We start from the raw sequence: 20,527 nt of genomic DNA on the forward strand, positions 1-20,527 counted from the left end.
CTCCAGGCCTTTGCACATGCCATTCCCTCTGCCCACAGCGCTATCCCCTTTCCTTCCCATGGCTTCCTTATGTACCTACTTCAGATTGGCTTTAAACGACACCCAGAGGCCCCCTCTCCGGTCTCCCTGTGTCAGTACTTCACAGTCCTCATGCTCACAGCACCCACTCTTCCTTTCCTGGTACATGAGAGGCACACTGTTGTCAGGTGGTGAGAACACACTTTCTCAAGCCCCAGCCAGTCAGGATTCCAGCTCCACCACTTAATTAGCTGTGTGTTCTTGGGCAGATGACTTCACCTCTCCGGGCCTCAGTTTCCTCATTTCTAAGCTGGGGAGAAATGATAAGACTTCCACATAGGGCTGCTGTGGCTAAACAGACAAATGAAAGAGCACGTTTAAATGAGAACATAGACATAGCAGAGCTACAGCACTTGTTAACTTCTGATGTTAGGGTCTGTTCACCCAGTGGTTACTGGGCATAAGCCCCATGAGGATAGAGACCAAATCAACATGCTCGGCTAAAGATTGAGTAAATGCATATGCCATAGCCTGCTCGGGCCTGGGGCTGGGTGGTGAGTGCCTTACAGCCCTACCTCCCAAGGAACTCATGGCCCAGGGAGAAAGCTCAGCAAAGGCAAGCAGGCAAACACAGACTGAGAAGGACCGTGGGCCTTTCCAGAAGGCATCCAGAGGAGCAGCCCTCACGGCTTAGCTGGAGAAGCCAACAGGAGGATGCAGGCACATTAGGTGAGCACCAGCAGTATAGCTAAAGCTAGGGGTAGGCTTCCCTGGGACACTGGGGGCTGGCAGGCTAGGCCCCAAAGCCTAGAATTCATCCAGAGATGGGTGGGACTGGAAGAAACACCCACCATGGGCTCACTTCTTTCCAGTAAGGGACCAGCCTGGCCTGGTCCTCCCTGGTACAGTGTGTCACAACCCCGGCGTCTCCTCACTGACCATGTGTTTTCATGTGGTGTGCCTAAAATATCTGGCAGAGGGAGGCCAGCCCCGCCCTCTCTAGCTCATACCCTTTTGGCAGGTGCTCTTTGAAACCCAGTCTAGAAGACAGAGTGGAAGGTGTGAGGGGGTATCCAGTCTACCTTTCCAATATAAGGGAGAGGATCCCTCAGGCTGATGATCTTCAGGACCTCCCTGATACTCCCCCCTTTTCTGTACTGTGGGTCAAAGCCCTCAGGATCCTGGGAGCATATCATGCACCACAGGACCCATCCCAGGGTAGGTGGCACTAGAGAAGACAACCAGCTTGAGCTGCCACTTAAAGGACAAATCAGCTGGGCAGGGTACTGGGGAAGGCCTTCCAGTGGGGTGCCAGCAGGAGCTGAGGCCGAGACCATTTGCCATGTCCATTGACCGAGTCAGAGTCATGGAAAGAGGGAGAGGAGAGATGGACCATGGGGGAGGAGCTGTATGCTGGGGTCATTTATCACCGGAGCTGCAGAAGAGGCAGAGGGACTTGGGTGGCAAGGGGGCTTAGCACCACCTAATGATTGATACTTGTCCAACAGGGACATGGAGGGCACCAAGCTCCATGCAGCTCCACCATCTGCTCCTACCTGGCACCCTCCCAGCCATCTGGGACACACATCTTCTGTTCAGCCCCTATTACTAGCTGATGAGCCAGCCCAGAGAGCTCACACGGTCATCCTGAGCCACACAGTGGGCAGTAGCAAAGCTATCCCTCTGGAAAGGGTCCACCCCACACGCCTGGAAGAGACTGGCTGCCTGGTTACAGGAGGCCCCAGCTTATAAACATGGTCCAGTTACAGGAAGATTGGGAGGGCTTTTGGTTTTCATTTGATACAGTAATTTCATGGACCTACCCTAACAGGGAGCGTGCTGTGCTTGACCTCAGCAGAAGAGAGTATTAGCTCCAAGAGCTCTATCTCCCACTGACTGCCTGACACGGTCTGAGTGGAGCCTCAGACCTGGTGCTTGTCTGGGCAGAGTCCCTCCTCAGAATCTAGAGCCCAGTTTTTCCGACCTGGGGTGGCTGTGAGCTGTCAGAACAGCCAGGGACACCACACAGAGTGCCTGAGGTAGTAGCTGCCAGTGTTGGGGGAGGGCTTACCCTGTGCCGGTGGGCACGGGGTCAGTGCTTCACATGTAGCATCCCACTGCTTGGACGGTCTCCGTCAGCACCCTGAATCCAGAGTCCCATGAGGGCTCTGGCCAGGCACTTCTCAGAACATCGCCTTTGTTATCAGGGCCACCAGAGAGGAGAGAGCCAGGCATTCCTGGGGCTCTTCCTACATGCTATGACCTTCTCTTGCATTAATCCACGTACTGGCCATGTGCAGTAAGGATTGTGTCCATTTTACAGATAAGAGAATAGATGAACTACCTGCCTTGAGAGTAAGCACGTAATATGCTCATGATCAGGCCTCAGCTCACGCAGATCCAATCCCACCCTCTTTTCCATGTTGCTGGCCGGTTGCTCAAACAGCTGAAGCTGAGAGTCAGGTGGGTAGGGTGGCTCAGTGTGTGGGCACAAGCAAGGTGCTGAAAACCTGGATTTGGGTCCTAGAGACAGGGAAGCCAAGCACAATAGGTCTACTGCCCCCAAATAACTGCATTTTAAAGTAGAAGGCTCTGGCCTCAATTTCCTTCATATCCTCACAGCTACCCACCTCTTGTGAGAGTGAGTTCCCTCATGAAAATGTGGGGCGGGGGCTCCTCTGCCTCCTCAGAGAACTCATATATAGTTTATGTTGCTTTGGCAATTCAAGGTCTTGATTAACACCAATGCGTGGGGCTTGTTCAGCACAGGGGCCTGAACTTCTGCCCAGTGAAAAAGATGGGTGGGCCATTCCGGGCTCAGGTGTGCAAATGATGCTATTATGTGGAGGCCTTTCACTTGCCTTTATTCCTTCTCCCACTTGCCCTATTCTATGGAGGGGGTATGGTAGGAGAGGTAGGTATGAGAAGGAGGGATGGTCTAGGATCGAGCACCATGGAGCCCATGGCATGCGTACGTGTGTGCGTGTGGAAAACTCCTGCTAGGCTAGAGCCAGAGTGAGGGGCCTGCAGCCTCTGTGGGAGCATGTGCAGTTTTGATTTGATTTCGCGCCGAGGTGAGGGGTGTCTGTGACAATCAGGGGCAGGAGAGCAGCAGGATTGGCTTGGTAGCACAAAGATATCCTGGTCACTCATTTCAGACACGGAGGGACCTCTGGGACCTTTTGCTTCCTTGTCTCTGCACTTGGGGACATTAAAAGGATTAGACTTTGACCACCGGAGAAGCAAGAGTGGTATGTGAAGACCTTCTGTCAAATTCAGAAACCTGACCAGCATGTCTGTTCATTTGGCTCCAGTGGCTGGGCCCCAGAGAGATAGCTGGCCCCGTCTATAAAGCAGCAGAGCTCCCTGCGTTTCTGGAGGCACCATCACCACTGATGCCCACTATTTTCCTGTGGTTGAGTGGCCTGTCTCCTCACTTCAGTGTAAGCTGTGTCAGGCCCAGTACCCAGGGCAGGGCCTGACACAGAGTAGGCACTCAGTAGATATGATCGAAGAAATGAATGAACAGGCTGCACATCTGAGGCAAACTCCTGAACTTCTGATCTCCAAAGACAGTGGCTGCTGATGTGCTCGTTGCTTCCAAAAGACCAGAAATGAAGGTTTGCAGCCCCGAGCTGTGGTGATCTCTCGGCACCAGCTTTCTCCATCTGCCCAAGAGGCAGAAGAGCCCCCACCCCTCCTGGGTTGGCATGGCCTCCCCAGGTGACCCCCAAAAGTGCCTCCAACTTTGAGATGCTAGGCTCTATGCCTGATGCCCTACAACCTTGCCCAGCTCTGTGCCCCAGCCAGTATGGCTGTGGGCTTTGTGCAGAGCCGGGCAAGGTAACCAAGGCCCCCTCAACTCTCTCCGCTCCTGGACCATTCCGTTTGACCTTTGTCACCCCAGCCACACTGGTGACCACACCTGTACCCCCTGACTAGTTGGAGGGTGACACAGGATGCTGTGGGTACCTGGTCCAGGCTCACTCTCTGCAGGGCTCTGAGTGCCCCTGGCTGGTGTAGGACCACCATGATCCAAGAAGGGGGTGGTGAGTCCATCCTCTCTCCCCTGGGGCTCTGCTAGCACTCGTGTCACCTTGTCCCCTGGGTTTCTCGTGGCCTGTCATGGTCTTTAGAGGATAGGGGCTTCCTCTGAGCGAAGCTCAGGCCACCTCAGCCCCTACCATCACACCCACATAGGACCATGCATGTGGCAGACGTGAATTCCACATACACAGAGCAGTGTGCGGCACCTCACTCCTCAGTACCAGTAGCACAGGTGTCTGACATTTAAGGCTTGCACAAACTTTATTTGAAAAAACAAAGAGGAAGAAGGCATCATTTCCAGGGCTGGGGAAGGCAGAGTGCATCTGCAGGGCCTTTTCCCATGCCCAGCTCTCTCCACGGCTCTCTCTCACTGCCTCTCTAAGGGGCTGTTCCCCACTCCCTGCTAGAATAGAGGGCTGTTTGACCCGCTTCACAGACATGGAAACTGAGATTTATGGGGCCATCTCCCAAGTACCCTGCAGAGCCCACACCTCCCAACCCAGTGACCTTCCTATGGCTGGCTGTGGTACCAGGGCCAAGCCTGGAAAATGGGCCATGATGACAGCTATTCTTTGATACACATGCTGCACTTCCCAGACAAGAACCCCTCGTGTTCATGCTGGCACAGAGACACCCATGGATACCAGCTCAGATCCATCGGCACTGTGCCCAACCCTGGGCCAGTCTTCCCCGGCCCCATGCAACCCAGACTCCTGAGAGTGGAGGAACACCTGGTTGGAGATTCTCCAAGCCAAAGCCTGTATACTCCTCCAGACTCAGGGGTGGCCTCCCCTATGTACAGTAACCCCATGAGGCCATGATGAAGGACCTGAGCCGTGTGGCCACAAAGTGATTAAATCCTAACCAGAGCAGAGCCACAGACAGTGTTTTGGAAGAAGAAGAACAACCCAGTGGACAAGGGTCTGCACCAGCCTGTCAGCAGCTATATGGGGTAGCATGGAACCAGAGGAAGGAAGCCACATCCCTATCATGCCTACAAGAGCACCCCAGGGCTGGTAGGGATGGCCAGTGATCCAGAGGCAGTTGTAGTGTAAAATACAGTGGGAGAAGGACCAGGACGAGGTGAGAAGGTATGATGCCACTTGCAGGCACCTCTTCTGTGCCAGGCATTGTGCTGGGCAACACCATGTTGTGTGGGCACGGGGGTGGAAGTGGTAGGAGCCAACCTAGGTTCTGGTGCCTGGTGCACACGGCAGACAGAGGTCAAATGGATATTGTGTGCATGCAGTAATGGTACAGCCAGCCTCAGAGGGCATGCTGGGTGTTGGCATGCCAGGTGGGTGGGTTACCCCATGCACATACCAACCCCTATGAGCCTGAGAGCCACTAACCAAGCCTGGGATCTGCCTGTGAGGGCATGTCTGTGTGAAGTGGTGGGGACCCCTGTGCTAATCCCAGCTGTAGTCTTCACAGGTCAGGGAGGGGGTAAACCATCAGAGAGGGACCACTGAAGCTCAGCTTCCTTGTCAGCCGGAGAGGACAGCCAGCCCCGGGGCCTGCCCACCCGCCTCTCCTTCCACTTTGGAAACAGGGATGATACAGTAATCAGGACGCCACATATGGCCCCTGGAAGATGACTGCTCCCCAGGCCTTTGTTCGCCTTCATTATTCTGGATGAGGTTTTTTTTTTTTTCCCAAGTCATAAAAATGACATTTTTAATATGTGGAATTTTTTTTAAAGAAAAGCAATATGAAGAAGACTTTTATTGTCAATAAGCTCTACCTTTTAAACCAGTTATCTTAGTTTCTGCTCTAGGTATTTTAATTGAAGATTAACTGCTGTTAAAGAGTGTACACATTTAGGGAGTGAGTGTTTGGAGTATTAAAATTCAGCTCCCTTGGTGGCAGTGGTGGGGACAGTCTCTGCGGGGGGCCACCAGGGACCGTGCTCCTCCCCCACTGCTGGCCAAGGGGCTGTCCATGGAGGCGGGCACCTGCAGGAGGGGCAAATCCTGGCCTTTGCACGGAGGGGCAGGTTGGGGAAAGTCCAGGAGCAGAAGTTGGTGCCCTAGAGGCAGCTCCTGCTGTAGGCCCTACTCCCGTCATCCCTCATCCTGACTGAGGAAGACGCCAAAACTCAGAGCAGGGCAATAAGGCCACCATGTCACACGGCCTGGTATCCAGACCTGGACCAAGGGCTCAGAGCTCTGTCAACCATCCCCCACCCTCCCCTGCCTGCCCAGCCCTCACTGAGGCCTGTCTCCAGGAAAGCTCCTTGGCCTGGTCACTGTCCTCTGATGATTACCTGTCTCAGTAGCCATTGTGTTCTGGGAGCTATACAGAACCCACAGAAGGAATGGATCCTGCCCTCCAGGGGTCTCTCAGTCCAGAGACATGTGTGTACACGCATGTGTGCATGCATATACGTGTGCACATCATTGGCAAAGTCAGGCTTACCGTCGGTACCAGCACAAAGGTGGCACTCTGCAGTACCGTCTGAAAGAAGGAAGGTGACTCTTCCTCCAACTACCTGGAAAAGAACTTGGGATCCAAGTAGTAATGAGGATGTATGATCACTTGTTTGCCACTAGCCGTGTGACCTTGGGTGAATTATTTTGGATCCCTGGGCCCCAGTTTCCCTGAATGATGGAGTGGATATGGTGCCTTCTTTGTACAGGTTAAGGCATGGAAAAGTGCTTTTCTGATGCTTCCCTGACCAGACACTGTGCCAGGCTCTGGGATCTAATCTCTATCCTCAGAGTCATAGTCAGGGAAGTGAGCTCATGTACATCCATGACAGAGGTCACATGGGGGCAGGCCCAGTGCCTGAGAGTAGCCCCATGGGCACCAGGATGTGGTGCAGCAGAGGGGAGTCCAGCTCTGAACCCAGACTGCAGGTTTGAGCTCAGCCTACCACATCTTCACTGTGTGATGTTGGAGACGTACTGGCTCTGCTCTCTCTGTGCCTGTTTCCTTGTGTGTAAATAGAATCAACACCCAGGGAGCAATTTAGGAATGGAAGGGCAGTGTGTATAGAGCACTCTGAATAGGGCCTGGCATGTGACGAAGGCACAGTGAATGCTAGCTAGGATTACCATTGGTGTTCTTTTCGTGATTATTGAGAACTGGCTGGTACCTGTCTTTGGGGCAATTCAGGCTAGGCCTGCCTCACACAAGATGGTCTTTCTCCTTCAGACCCCTTCTCTGCCATTGTGGCCACTCTCAGCATCTGTCAAGGCATGGCCAAGTTCCGGCAGTCCCCCGATGGAACCCAGAACATAGAGACACGTGAGGTGTTCATCCCTGGAAGTCTCTGGAGACAAGTTCCTCACCTAGCCCAGCCCACATTGCCCCAGCCTGGGAGGTGCCAGGTGAGAGGTGGCTGCTGCCCAAGTTAGTGTGGTCCCCGGTCATGCCAGTGCCCTTGCCTTTTGCCATCTCCTCCCCACCCTCAGAGACAGTAGCCTCAGCCCTTTACGTGCCCCCTGCCCATGGTGTTGCCATCCTGCTGCTTTGTTCCCAGTGAGGAGCAGCAGGACCCTGGGGTGGCCAGGCCAAGTGCCAGACTCTCAGGCCTGCAGTAAGGCAGACAGCTTTGTAAAGCCACAGGCTTGAATGCAAAGAGCTACTCCCCATTTAACAGCTGTGTGACCTTGGGTGGTCACCTCCCCTGCCTGGAAAGTAGCTTAGAGGATGTCTGGAAGCTGGAATGGGATGCTATATGAACCCACCTGACTGGGTGTGTGTTGAGAATACTAGCTAAGCAGTGTCCTATGACAGTGGTGGCAGAAGTGGAGGCTGAGTGACCTAGCAAGTCCCCTACCCAGCTTGCTACTGGCCTATGTAGCCTGCCTCAGCCCTGTTCCCCCTGGAGCACAATAGGGATCCAGCCAACCCAGGCCCTAAGGTCCAGCCAGCCTTCCCCACCTAGACACTTCATCAAACCTCAGCCTAGAGGGACAGCCAGAAGGAGTCTCTGGGAACACTACTGTCCAGGTTCCTATCCTGGAAACTGCCATTCAGAGGCAGCTCCATCCCCAGGTTGCAGTCACCAGCACCACCCCCTGCCCATGTCTGGCACACCCCTCATGGAGCACTTGGGCAATTCCCTCTGAACCATCAGGTCCCCTCCCACGTAGTTGTACTGCCTGTGCTGGTGGGGAGCGTGAGCCTAGGTACTGGGACTGGGGTCCAGGTCCCCTGGGTGCTGAGGAGCAGGCCTCTAGAGCTAGGCAGACAACGACATATTGGGAGAAGAGGGCCAGTGCATTCCTGCCTCCATCAGCCCAGCTAGCAGTTGGCCAGCCTCCTGCTCCCCAAGCCTCCTGTGGATTGACAGGGCCTGACTGGACTGCCCAGCAGTGGGAAGGTGATTAGGAGTCAGATGGACAGGTGGGTAAGCTCTGACCTCCTGGGAGGTCACCCTTGGGAGAGAGCCAGCTGTCAGGGTCCAGCCCATCGGTAGATGAGGCAGTTACCAGTAGTGCCTCTTCCTGGAGCTTCTGGCCAGTGTTTATAGACTGCACCTTGTCCCCCGAGGACTCGGGATCTGGACATGAGGCAGTGTGTAACCCCATGGTCTCCTTGGAGGCTGGAGGCCTGGAAGACATCATAAAAGGCCAAGCCAAGATGTTAAGCCTTCTGCTGAGAAACCGAAGGAATGAGGTTTGCCAGGTACACAAGTGTTGTGGGTCACCCCAAGATGAAGGAGCACCAGTACAGAGCCAGGGCAGGGTGAGTGGGGGACCCTTCACAGGGGTGAGTGTTGGGACCCTGTGCAGAGGTGAGTGGTGAGGCCCTGTGAATAGGTGGGGGGCTGTGTAGGGGTAAGTGGTGGAGGTTGAGGACACACAGGGTCTGCAGGAGGTAGTTGGGGAGGAGCTGGCTAGAGGAATTTGGACACCTGCCTGAAGAATGGCTGAAGATTTTGAGCTGGGAGAGATGATGAGGTTTTTGTTCTGGAAAAAATCTCTTTGGCAAGAGACCCAAGAACAGATCAGAAGAAGGAGCTGGCAGGAGAGCAGCCTGGCGGCTCATGCCAGAAGGCCAGCACCTGAGGCCCCAGTGCCAGCAACCTGCTCCCACAGGGCCCAGGGGAGCACTGAGCGAATGGGCCAGCCATCAGAGATGCCAGGTGGGCTCCCCACTGGGGGCTGTGCATACTCAAGCAAGGGTTTGAGCCCTGCCTGAGCTTCTGGGTTGCACACTAGGAATGACCTGGGTGGGATGTAGAGCCCCTGGGTGCTGGGACTGCAAGCCTCAGTGCCCCCGCCCCCACCCCACAGCCACTTTAGAGAGATGAGGCCCCGCCCCTGGTGGGCAGGTATCATGGCAGCAGTGGGCCGCCCCTGTGAGCAATGGGATGGGGTTGGGTAGTTCAGAATATTGGGCCCCCAGCCCCACACCAGCTGCACCCGCAATGTCCTGTGTGACGGCAAACTTTTCTCCACCTGGGCTGCCTGCCCCTCTAATAATTGAGCCTCCAATTCTTGAAACCAAGTCATTTCCTTTTTCAGAATGGTTTTGTTTTTGCCTTAAAACAAAATCCTTCCTTCCACAGAATGCACTAGTTTTCCCTCCCCACGCACCCCCAATCTCCAAAGGCTTGACTACATTATAATTTCAATTTACACGGTGTGGGAAAGATTTGTGCAAAGGGTCCTTTTTTGTTTTTGAAGAATTCATCATTGCTGCTAAGAAGCTTAATATAAATTAAAGGAGGAATTAGGCAACATTAAGACATCAAAATGGGGGTGCGGGCGCCCGTTGCCTCGCCTCCACCCAATCAAAGGGGCCGCATGGAGCCCATCGAGTGTGCGCTCGAGAGCCTCAGAAAGAGCGCGATTCCAATAAAGGGCCTGTTGTGTCGCCCGCCTTCCCCTAATTCCCTTTGTTGCAGGGACAGCAGAGTACATGTCTGATAAAAACTTAATCACCTTATCTTTTTAAAGCAAATTGCATCTTTGTTTACATACGGGCTCCATAGCAGGACGAGAAAGGAGAGAAAACCAGGCAGCTTTCCCAGCCTTAGTCAACACGTTAAAGACGTGCACTCCCAAGGATAAATGCAGAGAACCAAGGCTGACAAAGACATGGTAGCAAGGTAGCATGGTAGCAAGCATGGTCACCGGCACCTCTCACGGATGAGGTCAGGGGCCTCGACAAAGGGAGCCAGCTGACTGGTGTCCCCACGGGCTGTCCCCCCAGGCCATTCTCGCCTCTCTCCACCCACAGTGCTCCCACTGGCTCCTATTGCCAGCCGGGCTCTCCCTAACATGCAACTCCCTCCAAATGCCAGCTCGCCTCTGGGCCTTGTGCTAATACCAGATTGCCTGCCCTATTTGGGCCTCTCCTCTCCCCTGGCGCTGTCAGAGCAAAGCTTGTACAGGGCCCACACAGCCCTGGGCCACTGGCCTGCAGAGGGATCTGGGTTCAAATCTCAGCTGTACCACCAACTACTGCGGGTCTGTGGGCAAGTCCTCGCACCTCAATATACCTGCAGGACGGGGTGCCAACAACAGCCCTGTGCAAACAGCCCAGATGGGGCCCTACTGCCTTGTGTCAGGGCCACCTCTGCCGCAGATGAGTCTGCCTCCCATTTCTGCCCCCCCAACCCCTCCTGGCCAGACTGACTTCCAGCCTTCCCCTCAGCGGCATGTCCTACACAGGCCGCCACAATAGCCACTACAGAGGCCTTGCCAGGCGCTGTGCCACCGATACCTCCCATGACCTACATACACGAGGCAGCTTCTTGAACAGGGCGGGCAGGCAGAGGCCACTTTCTTTGGGTGAAGTTTGACACTGCAGCCCACCCAGCATGGCAGTTGAGGGACCTCGGCCTCGCCGACAGAGGTCCCTCCTGTGGGCAGCCCCTCAAGCTGCTCACAGGCCAAGCATCCAGTCTAGACTCAGGGACCGGCTGGATTTGAGGCCCTCCATGGCCATCCATCCCGGCTACCCCATATGTCAGCCCAGCTCAGCCACCAGGCATGTCCCTCGGGGCTCCCCAGCCCATCCGTCATCACCAGGATACTGACCCCAAAAAGGTCCCCTGCCCCCTGCCCCAGCTCTCTTTCTGCCCTGTCATTTCGGCTCCTTCCAAAGCTGCTTGTTCCAGGAGGGGAAGCTGGAGTGACTGGATTTGGCTACAGCCCCATGGGGCCAACCAAGGGGGCCAGTGACCCCAAGCTGCTCGCATGGGCTCAGTTCCCACTGGGGGGTGCAAGCCGCCCACCAGCGTGGAGGCCCCTCTTCAGTCTGGCCCCCAACATGAAAGCGACGCCAGCAATTGGAGGCAATTTGCCGGCCTTTGATGGCTATGTCAGGGCGGCACCCGCGGCCAGGGCTTGGGAAACAGTTGTGCTTCTCGCATTCTTCCCTGATTACCCCTGGCCCAAGCCAAGACCCAGCAGCCTCCAGCCCACTGTGCCTTTGTGTGGAGCTGGCACTCGGTGAGAAAGGCCAGCCCGGCCCTGGGAGAGTGTCCCCAAGGAAAGCCACGGCGAGCAGCGTCACCCTGGGGTCACATCGGCCCACCCCCACCATGTCCTGGGCCTGGCGTGTTGGGGAACGGAGCAGGGCAGCCGAGCCACAAGAATCCTGAGATTTGGGAAGGAGCAGAGATATCTGCTGAGGCCCAGTGGAATCATGGCCACCATGTGAACCTCACACATGGAGCACATTTAACTCTGTGCCCACCGTACAAGGTAGGGAGCCAGGCTCCAGGTCATGGGGGCCCAGGGCCTGCCATCTGAGCCTGAGCTTCCCCATGGGCCACCAGCTCACAGACAGGTATTTCCTAGTCCTGGAGGCATGGGCTCTGCAGGAGCTCTTCTCTTACTCCTGCTGCCCTGTGCACCTGGGCGAGACTGCTCCTTCCCTTTGCCTTCATCCCGTGAACCCTCCCTGGGCCTGCCTGCCACGCCCCGTGCCCAACACTGCAGGGGCACACCCCTCTCTCCCTTACAGGCCATGAGGGAGACGAGTGCAGAAAGCAAACATCATGCCAAGTGAGGTTCAAGGAGGAATCCTGCTTGGCCTAAGCAGATGAGGGAAGCCTTCCCACGGAGACTGTGGCAGAGCAGGCCTGGCCAGACAGGAAAGGCACGGAAGAGCGTTCCAGACTCCTGGCTTGGAGTGGAAGCAAACAGAGGCTGAGGGGCAGAGGGAGGTACACGACGGATAACCCAGGTCTCAGATGCCAAGTAAGAGGACAGACTTCATCCTGTTGGTGGCACCCAGTCCAGAGTTCCACATGTGCCTCCGAGCATCTCCCCCACAGCTGGGGGCAGGACCAGGGAGGAGGTCCCCCGGCAGTGCCCCGGAGGCCTTCCATGCCAGGACAGGGCAGCAAGGGCAGGGAGCAGGGGGGACCCTCTGGAGGTTGTGGAGAGCAGTGCCCTCAGCCTGTGCCTCCCAGTGACTGCACCTCACAGAGCAGTGGCCTCAGAAATCCAGGACTTCCAGTGGCCAGGGAGCCATAAGCATGGCCTGAGGTTGTGCTCTGCCTGCCCTTCACCGGGCAGAGCCAGATCACTGCAGAGATGACACCACTGGCCTAGAGAGCCAGTGAGCTTCCTGGCCCACAGCAACTCTGAGAGCCCTAACCAGGACGTGGGGACAGACGTGGCCCAGGGGGACAGCTCCTCCCCACCTGCCTCTTCCTCCCCTGCCCAGCCCTCTGCAGTCCTCTTACCCTCCCCCTGCTTCCCCGTGTGCCCATGCATTCAGCAGCCAGAGTGCACTGGGTGGCACTGCGCTTCCTCTGGGCTCGGGCCTGGGTGCAGGAGGTCATGCCAGTGGCCCCTGGTACGCGGCCTGTGAGTGCCCAGGTTCACAGTAGAAATCTTGGGAAACAGAAAGAAGTAGGTGGAAGAAAGCATTGCGTGTGACTTATTCCTGATCCCTGACAGCCTAGCAGATAGTCTTCTGAAAGCCTTTTCTTTATGCATCCCAGAGTTAGAGCAGGACTCTTCCAACAATTTGTATTCCTGTGGGGTGTTTTTTTCAATTAACTCGTAAGTTTGTCTTTATATAAACACTTATCAGGTGTCATTTCATCTCCCAGAATATTTTGCCACAGCAAATGCACACTAGTCCTATCCTGACTGCTCTCCTGGGGGTCTCAGTGCCCCTGTAACTTCATAGGCCACGTACCTTCTCCATGATGCACGCAGACCTTGGAACCGGGTAGCCTCAACAAGTCCTGCTCTGTCTCTCCAGACCTATGTGACCTGGGGCCAGTTACTGGCCTAGGCCTCAGTGTCTTCCACACTGTGCTGTGAAGGTTAAGTGCCTGCGTACATGGCAACATCTGTGTGGACAAACTTCAGGTGCCTGGTTAGGACTGAACCCCTGGAAGGGGCTGGGTCCACACGGTGCCATTGAGGGAGCTTAGTAGCCAATGCTTGTCCAGCAGGGTCCTATCCAGTGCTGATTCGTTCGGTGGTATTCTTTGAGGCCCTCTCTGAGCCAGGGATCGCTCTAGGTACTGGGCTTCCAGCAGTGCACGGAGAGACAAAATCCCTGCTGTGGTAGAACCTGTATTTTAGCAGGGGCAGAGGACAGAAGAAAGAGGAAATTACAGCGCTATGTTGGGAGGTAATCATAGCTATTGGAAAAAAACAGAGCTGGGTAGGAGGGGTCAGGGCAGAAGGGGAGAAGGTAATCAGGAAGGCCTCACCAAGAGGTGACATTTGCACAGTGATTAGAAGGAGGTGGACCTGGGGGCCATTGGAACTTCTGGGGCAGATCTTCCAGCAGAGGAACCAGTGAATGCCAAGGCGCCGAGGTGGGAATGCACCTGATGTGTTGGGGTGAGGGGAACGGTTCAGAGACGCAATACAGGCCAGGTCGGGTAGGAGGAGAGCGATGCAGGAGTCAGAGTCCAGGGGCTCCAAACACACTCCCCACGTCGGGGGCCATCCCAGATGGGGCCACACATGGGTACCTGACCCATGTGGCCTACCAAGGGGTGCTTCAGAGACAGGCCCCAAAGAGAGGGTGGTAGCTCCACAAGCACAGGATGATGTCCCTGAGGCCTACAGGAAGTGTCAGGAGTCCTGGTGGGTCCCAGGCAGATGGATAGTTGGCATTTGGCGGCCTCCCTCACCACTCTGAGTCCCCAGAGGTCTCTGGGACCCTCCCTGGTTTGGGTACTCAAAGAGCATGGTACGCAGAATGCATTATATGGACATGGTAAGCTGCAGTCACCCTGCAGCCCTACTAGCATGTGGCCACATGTCCTCATCGGCACTCAAGCATCGTGATGCTCATTCCAAGACTTGGCACTCAGACTCCCTTTGCTTGCAGACCCTTGCCCAGGATCTCCCTGTCATCTGGCTCCCGTTTGGAGCTCTTCATCAGAAAAGCCTGCCCTGGGCACATGCGACCTGGCTGCCCTCCCCTCCTGGTGACACAGCAGTTTTGTTTCCTTGATCGTCTTGGTGGCTATCTGAATTATCTTGCTGGCTTGTTTCCTCCCTGCCCCTTCTCAGACTCGTAAAGTCCGTGATCTGCATATTCACCTCCATTGTCTACAGTCCAGGAGTGTTGTGTGAATGTTTTCCAGGGAACGATGCAGGGGTAGGTAGGGAGAAGCTTGGGGTGGGCAACAGCTCCGACCACCGGCATCCTGAACTGCCCTTCCTTTCCCTCCAACTGCTGTCTGGCTAAGAGAGAAAGGCCACTGTTAACAAAGCAGCTCCCAATGACATTTGCCACAAATCCACAGCTTCACCTATTGGGGAGGCTTTCTGGGCATTGTGTCCAGGCCACCCCCAAATGGAGCAGAGGGAAATGAGACTGACCATCTCAGAAGACCAATTAAATGGCCGCATCTTCACCAGTGCCAGAGAGATTTTTCTGGCTCTGCCTGCTTTGGGCCCTGTGAGGTATGCACTGTGTGTAACGAGAGCCAGCCTGGGCGAGATGGACCGCCGATTGGGCCACGCCTGTCTCCCCAGCCCAGCACAGACGCCGGGGAGCCCTGCACCTCTGCAGCCATCAGACCTCCTGGCACCAGAGGGAGACAGCCTGCCCATGCCATTTGTCAGGGTCTGGTGCCAGCCACCTTCTCTGTTTGCAGAAGGAAGGCCGGGGTGCCGATTGAGGGAGGCATATACCTGCAGGCCTCGAGCTAGCTTGGGGCCCTGGCCCAGGGCCATTCCCACGCCCCCTCCCAGGAGGTGCACAGACCAGCTGGGTGTGGAGCTTGCCACCAGACACCGTGCTGCCCGGGCAGAGGACGATTCCCCTCGGTAAAGGTCCTGCAGGCCCCTGGTATCCCAGAGCCCTGTCGCATCAGCTGCTGGTCCCAACCTTCCTGGGTTTTTGAGAGGCCAGCAGTCTCACCCCTACCTGTGGACAGGGAGACTGAGTCTCTCTTAACAGGAAGCAGAGCTATCCCTGGCAGACTCTACAGTGTCCCTTAAAGCAGCCAGCTGGTCACGCTTCTAAACACCCGGGACGCTCTCACAGCCTGTGTTCCCCCGCAGAACCGTTTTCCAGAGCCAGCCAAAGGTGGGCCCCCGCCAGGTGATGGGCTGGGGGGCAGTAACCTGCATTTGCCATCAGGTGCAAGTCCAGAGTTCAAAACCTCGTGCTTCCTGACTCACTGTGGGGCCTGGAGTGAGTCCGTGCCCTCTTTGGGGCTCCATTTCCTCAACTGTAAGATGAAGGGGCTGCTTCAGCAAACACGCAAAAGTGCTTGGTCTGAGAAGAATAATCCACATGCCCCTGCCACCCAGAGCTCCCCACCTGGTTGAGGCATGTCAAGCAAAGCTTGACACCAGAGTGTCATGTCTGGCTTCTCTTCTCAAGGAGACAGCTGCTAGCACCCAGCTGGGTGGGGCAAAGGAGGAGGCCCCTGAGGTGCTGGTAGACCGGGGTGTAGCAGGGCATGCTGGGAGGGAAGCCCCCTGCCTGGTGCCTGCCCCCCAACTTCCCACCAACTTTGGACACCCAGCTTCTAGGTCCACTGTCCAGTGCAGTCCTTCTGTGCATTATAGAAGTAAGTAGGTGGATGCAGACCTGCCAGGTCCCTCTTTTGGCAAGATCATTGGATCTCCACACTTACTTGCCCCTCATCAGGGAATGAATGCCGTGTTCCCAGCTCTCCCAGTAGTTATTGCTGCCCACTGGGCCTCCTTGCCCCATGCAAGTCTCACTGCCCCCTCAGCTCACCCGCGCTACAGCCCTGCCAGCTTGCTCCCACCAGGTTCCCCCAGCAGGGTTGTGAGCAGCCTTTCAGGGTGCAGAGCTAGTCTGAGGCCTGGTCACAGCCTTGAGGGAGGCAGAGCCTCCACCACTATGTTTGAAGCAGCCAAGCACTCACCCTGGCCAGCAGCCTACAAAGAGGCTGCACCATGCTGCTACCAAGCAGTTTCCTCATAAAGACAAGCCCCAGAGAAAGCCTGATATTCAAGGATTGCAGCCTGGTCCTCCAGGATGAGTGGAACTTCTTCCACTGGCAAGGTGGGGAAGGGTGTTCAGGCAGAGAGAACAGCATATGCAGAGGCTGATATGTGTGACAACAGGGAAGCCAGGAATGGTCACGTGCTCCTCCAGGCTGCAGGGACAGCACAAACGTAATGGAAGAGTTGGGGTTGGCCTTAGGGTGTCAACAGGAAACTGGTTTCCACTCAATCATTTGGCTGGAGAGGGTGAATATGAAGTCTGCATACTGTGCATGGTGGAGGGAGTGACAGAAGGCTGTCATTTAAAGGTGCCAGTTAAGAAAAAATAATAAATAATTAAAAAAAATAAAAATAAAGGTGCCAGTGAGACATGGTGGAAAGCAGTGGGGGCTGTTCCCACCCTGCTTGGGGCTGGAGGGACAGCATGTATGAAAGCCCAGGGAGAAGGATCCCCAACAGGAGTGACAGCCTTAGGGAGCAGGACTCAACATCCCAGCTGCTCTCTCTGCCCACCATCTGTCCACTGGGGCTCTCATTGGCTGAACCCAACCAGAAGCCAGAGGGCACAGGAGCCCACATGCCCTCTGCAGAGGTCAGCCTCCCCGGCATACAGAGGAGTAGAGAGTGGGTCTCCAGGGGCAATTGGGAAGCACCAGCCCCAGGGAGTCCCCAAGTCAAGCTTCACTGTGTATGTTTTAACATGAGTGTTCTGGGAAACAGCAGGAGAGGGACAGGGCCACCAAGTGTGGGGCTGGTCTCCATAGGAGCCCTAGTGCAGAGTGAATGGTGGGCGGGGGCCCAGGAGACAGAGATGGGGAGCTGAGCTCCAAGCTGGACAGGCCTTTGACACAATCTAGCACGGTGGAGTAGGGGCCGGGATGTAAAAGTGGACCATAGGCCTCGGGTGAGGGGGAGAGAAGCGGGTGAGGGGGGAGAAGCGGGTGAGCCCAGGATGGCACCTGGGTCCTGGCTCAGCCTAGGAGGGTGTGAGGGTGTTGCTGAGCTGCGGTGAGGAGATTCGGAGATGAGTCAATGGGAGTGAGTGCCCGTGCAGGACAGTGAGTGGACGGAGTAACAGGCTCTCCTGTGCCTTGCAGGTGGCCTCGGCCCCGAGTCCAAGAGGATCCTGACGCCCACCCTCAAGAAGCGGGGCCGAGCTGGCCGAGGGGAAGCAGCCAAGCAGGAGGAGGTGGCCGAGCGGCCCGAGCCTGCACAACACGTGGCCCTCAGCCTGTCTTTCAAGCGTTATGTCTTTGACACCCACAAGCGCATGGTCCAGTCTCCCTGAGTGTCCCAGTGACCTCCCCCAGGATCCCTTGCCCAGGCCCCAGATGTGCCTCGACCTCTTGCAGTATGTCCCTCCCCATGACCCTGCAGACGCAGGCTCCCAGGCCTGGCAAGGAGCCCGGGGCTACAGTGGGAGCGGCACCAGTGCCGGCACCCTCCCACGGGCTGGTGGCCAATGTTTCCAGCCACTGAGCTGGCAGCCCTATGAGGGCCCATCCACACCGTGCCCCAGGTGGCCTGGCACTTCCCAGCTGTAAATAAATGTCCCATGGTGCCGGCCTGGTCTGCTGGACTCTATGACTTCACCGGGGAGCAGGCCAGCCTGTGCCCAAGGGGCGTATCTGGAATCGGCAGGGTTCAGGGGAGGGACCAGAGCCCAGGGGCCTGAGTCCAGGGGGTTCTCTAGACAGCCATGGCCAGCGAGAGCTCTGCCAGGAAGGGCACCCCTGGAGTGCTGGGGAGCCGCGAGTGCCCAGCCAGGGCATCAGGGCAGAGGCAAGTGGGAGGTAGGTCCTACGTCTGGGGTGGAGGCGTCCGGCCTTGGGTGTCGGGCCTACCCTCCCCAAGCTGTGGAGGTGAGGGCAGGGACCAGGAGCACGCCCCCTCTAAAGCCCAAGAAGCCCTACCCTCGCCCCTCACCCCTGCCACACAGGCAGCTGTACCCCTCAGCCGGAGCTGTGTATACTCAGAAAAGGGTGAGGTGGCAAAACCAGCTGAATGATGGAGAATCTGTACATCCTACAGATGTCCAAACACTCCTTTATTTGACCTCCAGACAGATGCAGGGGCTGCCTTTGCAAAAGTGGGATCAAAAATATTAACGGGGCAGTGGCCATCCAAGGACTTGGAGTGGTTAAGTCCTGGAGCTGAGGGCAGAGAGGAAGGAGGTGGCATGCAGAACGTGCTGTCCTAGGTGCCAGGCCTGGACACAGCCCCTCGTGCTTCAAGGGGGTGTGAGAGCGGCTGGCCCTCACAGGGACCCAGACGTGAGGCTGGGCCGGGGCTTGCAGTCCAGAGTGACAGCCGAGGGCTGGGTAGGCAGAAAGAGTCCAGGCCCAGTCCCCGCTTCCCCCTGGGGTGGGAATGAACTGGAAGGGGATGGGTACAGGGAAAGCTAGGTGCTTCCAGCAAACTGTCCCTTCACCTCTTGGAGCCTCACTGCCACCGCCCGAGGGGACACCTCCAGTATCAGCAGGGGCACTTCTTGCCTGGCCCCCATGTGTCTGCAGACCAGGCTCCAGGGCCCCTCTGACACACCCCCACTGCTGTCCTACAGACCATCACACCAGGGAGGCAGAGAGCTAGGTCTCCCAGCGAGGGCTTCAGGGCAGGGGTCCCAGGCTGGCCACTTCCCATGGCTACGCAGCCCTTTGGAGTGGACACAGCTGGGAGGAGCTGAGATCGCCTCAGGTCTTGCATCTTAGATGAGGAACCTCCCTCCTCAGTGTGTAGAGAATTGAGGCCAGAGCTGCTGGGTACCCCCCAGCCAGGCCGGGTCCTCCCTGACCGAGAGGTGTGAGGCTGACCCCCTCCTCTGGAGGTTCCAGCAAGTTGAGATGGAGAGAGCCTTTGGGCACATCACTGTTCCTCTCGCCAAATGAAGGGCCATGTGCCCCAGCAGAGCCCCTGCACCCCCCAGCAGGCATAGAGGGGGCTCACTCAGCAGGAGCTAGCCCCGGGGCCACATCATGGGGGAGGGGGAGACAGGGTGGACTCCAGCCACTGCCTGGGTTCAGCCCGCCCCTCTGATGTGTGAGCTTGGACAAGCCCCCCAACCTCTGCCTCAGTGTCCCCGTGTGTGATACGAGAACGCAGCAGCCGCTCCATGGGCACGGGGCACACTGCAGCCCATCACCCTGCCCACGCCCCGAGGTGGGAGCGGCAGGCACGGTCTCGGCCCCAGGGCCCAGCCCTGCGCCACGCCAGCCATTCGGCCGGAACGTCCGTGACCGCCCCGTGTGCCCCGCACCTTCCTCCCTGCCTCCCAGCCGCCTGCGCACAGCGCCCCTCGGGCCCCCGGGAGGAAGGGACTCCGGGCAGGGGAGCCGCCTGCTGTGTGACTCCCAAAGCCTCAGGGCCCCGGCCTGTGGGGACGGGCCTCCGTCAGGCTGGCACCAGGGGAAGCCCGAGTGCCCGTGAGCCGCCCTGGGCCCGGCCCGTGAGGGAGACGCCGCCAGGCTGGAGGCCGGAGCACCCCCGCAGCGCGTGCCCGCCGCACCCCGCCTCCACGTGTGGGAGTGGCCCGGGAAGCATCGCCTCCCTCGGAGCTGTGGGAGGGGCAGCGACGGGCACAGCCGACCCGAGCCGTCACCTCAGGGCCAGGACCCGAACCCAGGCTCCGGAGGGCTCCAGAGACCGCCTCGTCCCTTGGATGTGTCCTTGGAAAGAGTGTCTCCGGGGCGCTGGCCTGGGTGGGGCGGGGGGCAGGGGGCAGCCATGCCCCGCTCGACTCCCCCCACTGCCCACCCGGAATGGAGCCGTGGGCAGGCGTCCTGCCACCGGCCGGGCAGGAGGGGCAGCCGTGGTTGGCAGGCCCCGGGCCGGCGGGGCTAATGCACCAGCAATGAGATAAGGCTTATCTGGAAATGTCCCTGGAATCGAGACTCTGATGGAAACAGGCTTCTGGGTTAATATATTTTTGATAGATAAAGTCTCGTAAACGGGAAGCCCTGGGGGCCCCGGGCAGGAGAAGGGGCAGCTTCTGTTGTCCCAGGCCTGCCCTGCCCGTGTCTGTGTGTGCGTCTGTGTTCCAGGTGTCTGTCTGCCCGTACTGGGTGTGCGTGTCTGTGGGCTCAAGG

At 57.2% G+C, this 20,527-nt stretch overlaps 1 protein-coding gene across 9 annotated transcripts in view; it reads left to right on the plus strand.

Annotated features, from left to right (window-relative positions):
• Positions 1-18,008, plus strand: part of EEFSEC (eukaryotic elongation factor, selenocysteine-tRNA specific) — a 265,603-nt gene extending 247,595 nt beyond the window's left edge. For 7 of the 9 annotated variants that reach the window (XM_077857608.1, XM_077857602.1, XM_077857604.1 and 4 more), the window contains one exon: positions 17,540-18,008. In XM_077857608.1, the coding sequence (XP_077713734.1) occupies positions 17,540-17,699 (160 nt within the window). In that variant the 3' untranslated portion in view covers positions 17,700-18,008. Of the gene's footprint in view, positions 1-7,221; positions 7,398-17,539 lie in introns of all 9 variants that reach the window. The other 2 variants (XM_077857603.1, XM_077857611.1) reach the window with 2 other exon arrangements.
• Positions 18,009-20,527: the final 2,519 nt, after the last annotated feature.

Source organism: Canis aureus, chromosome 19 (genome assembly GCF_053574225.1).
Source record: "Canis aureus isolate CA01 chromosome 19, VMU_Caureus_v.1.0, whole genome shotgun sequence".
Taxonomy (NCBI): domain Eukaryota; kingdom Metazoa; phylum Chordata; class Mammalia; order Carnivora; family Canidae; genus Canis; species Canis aureus.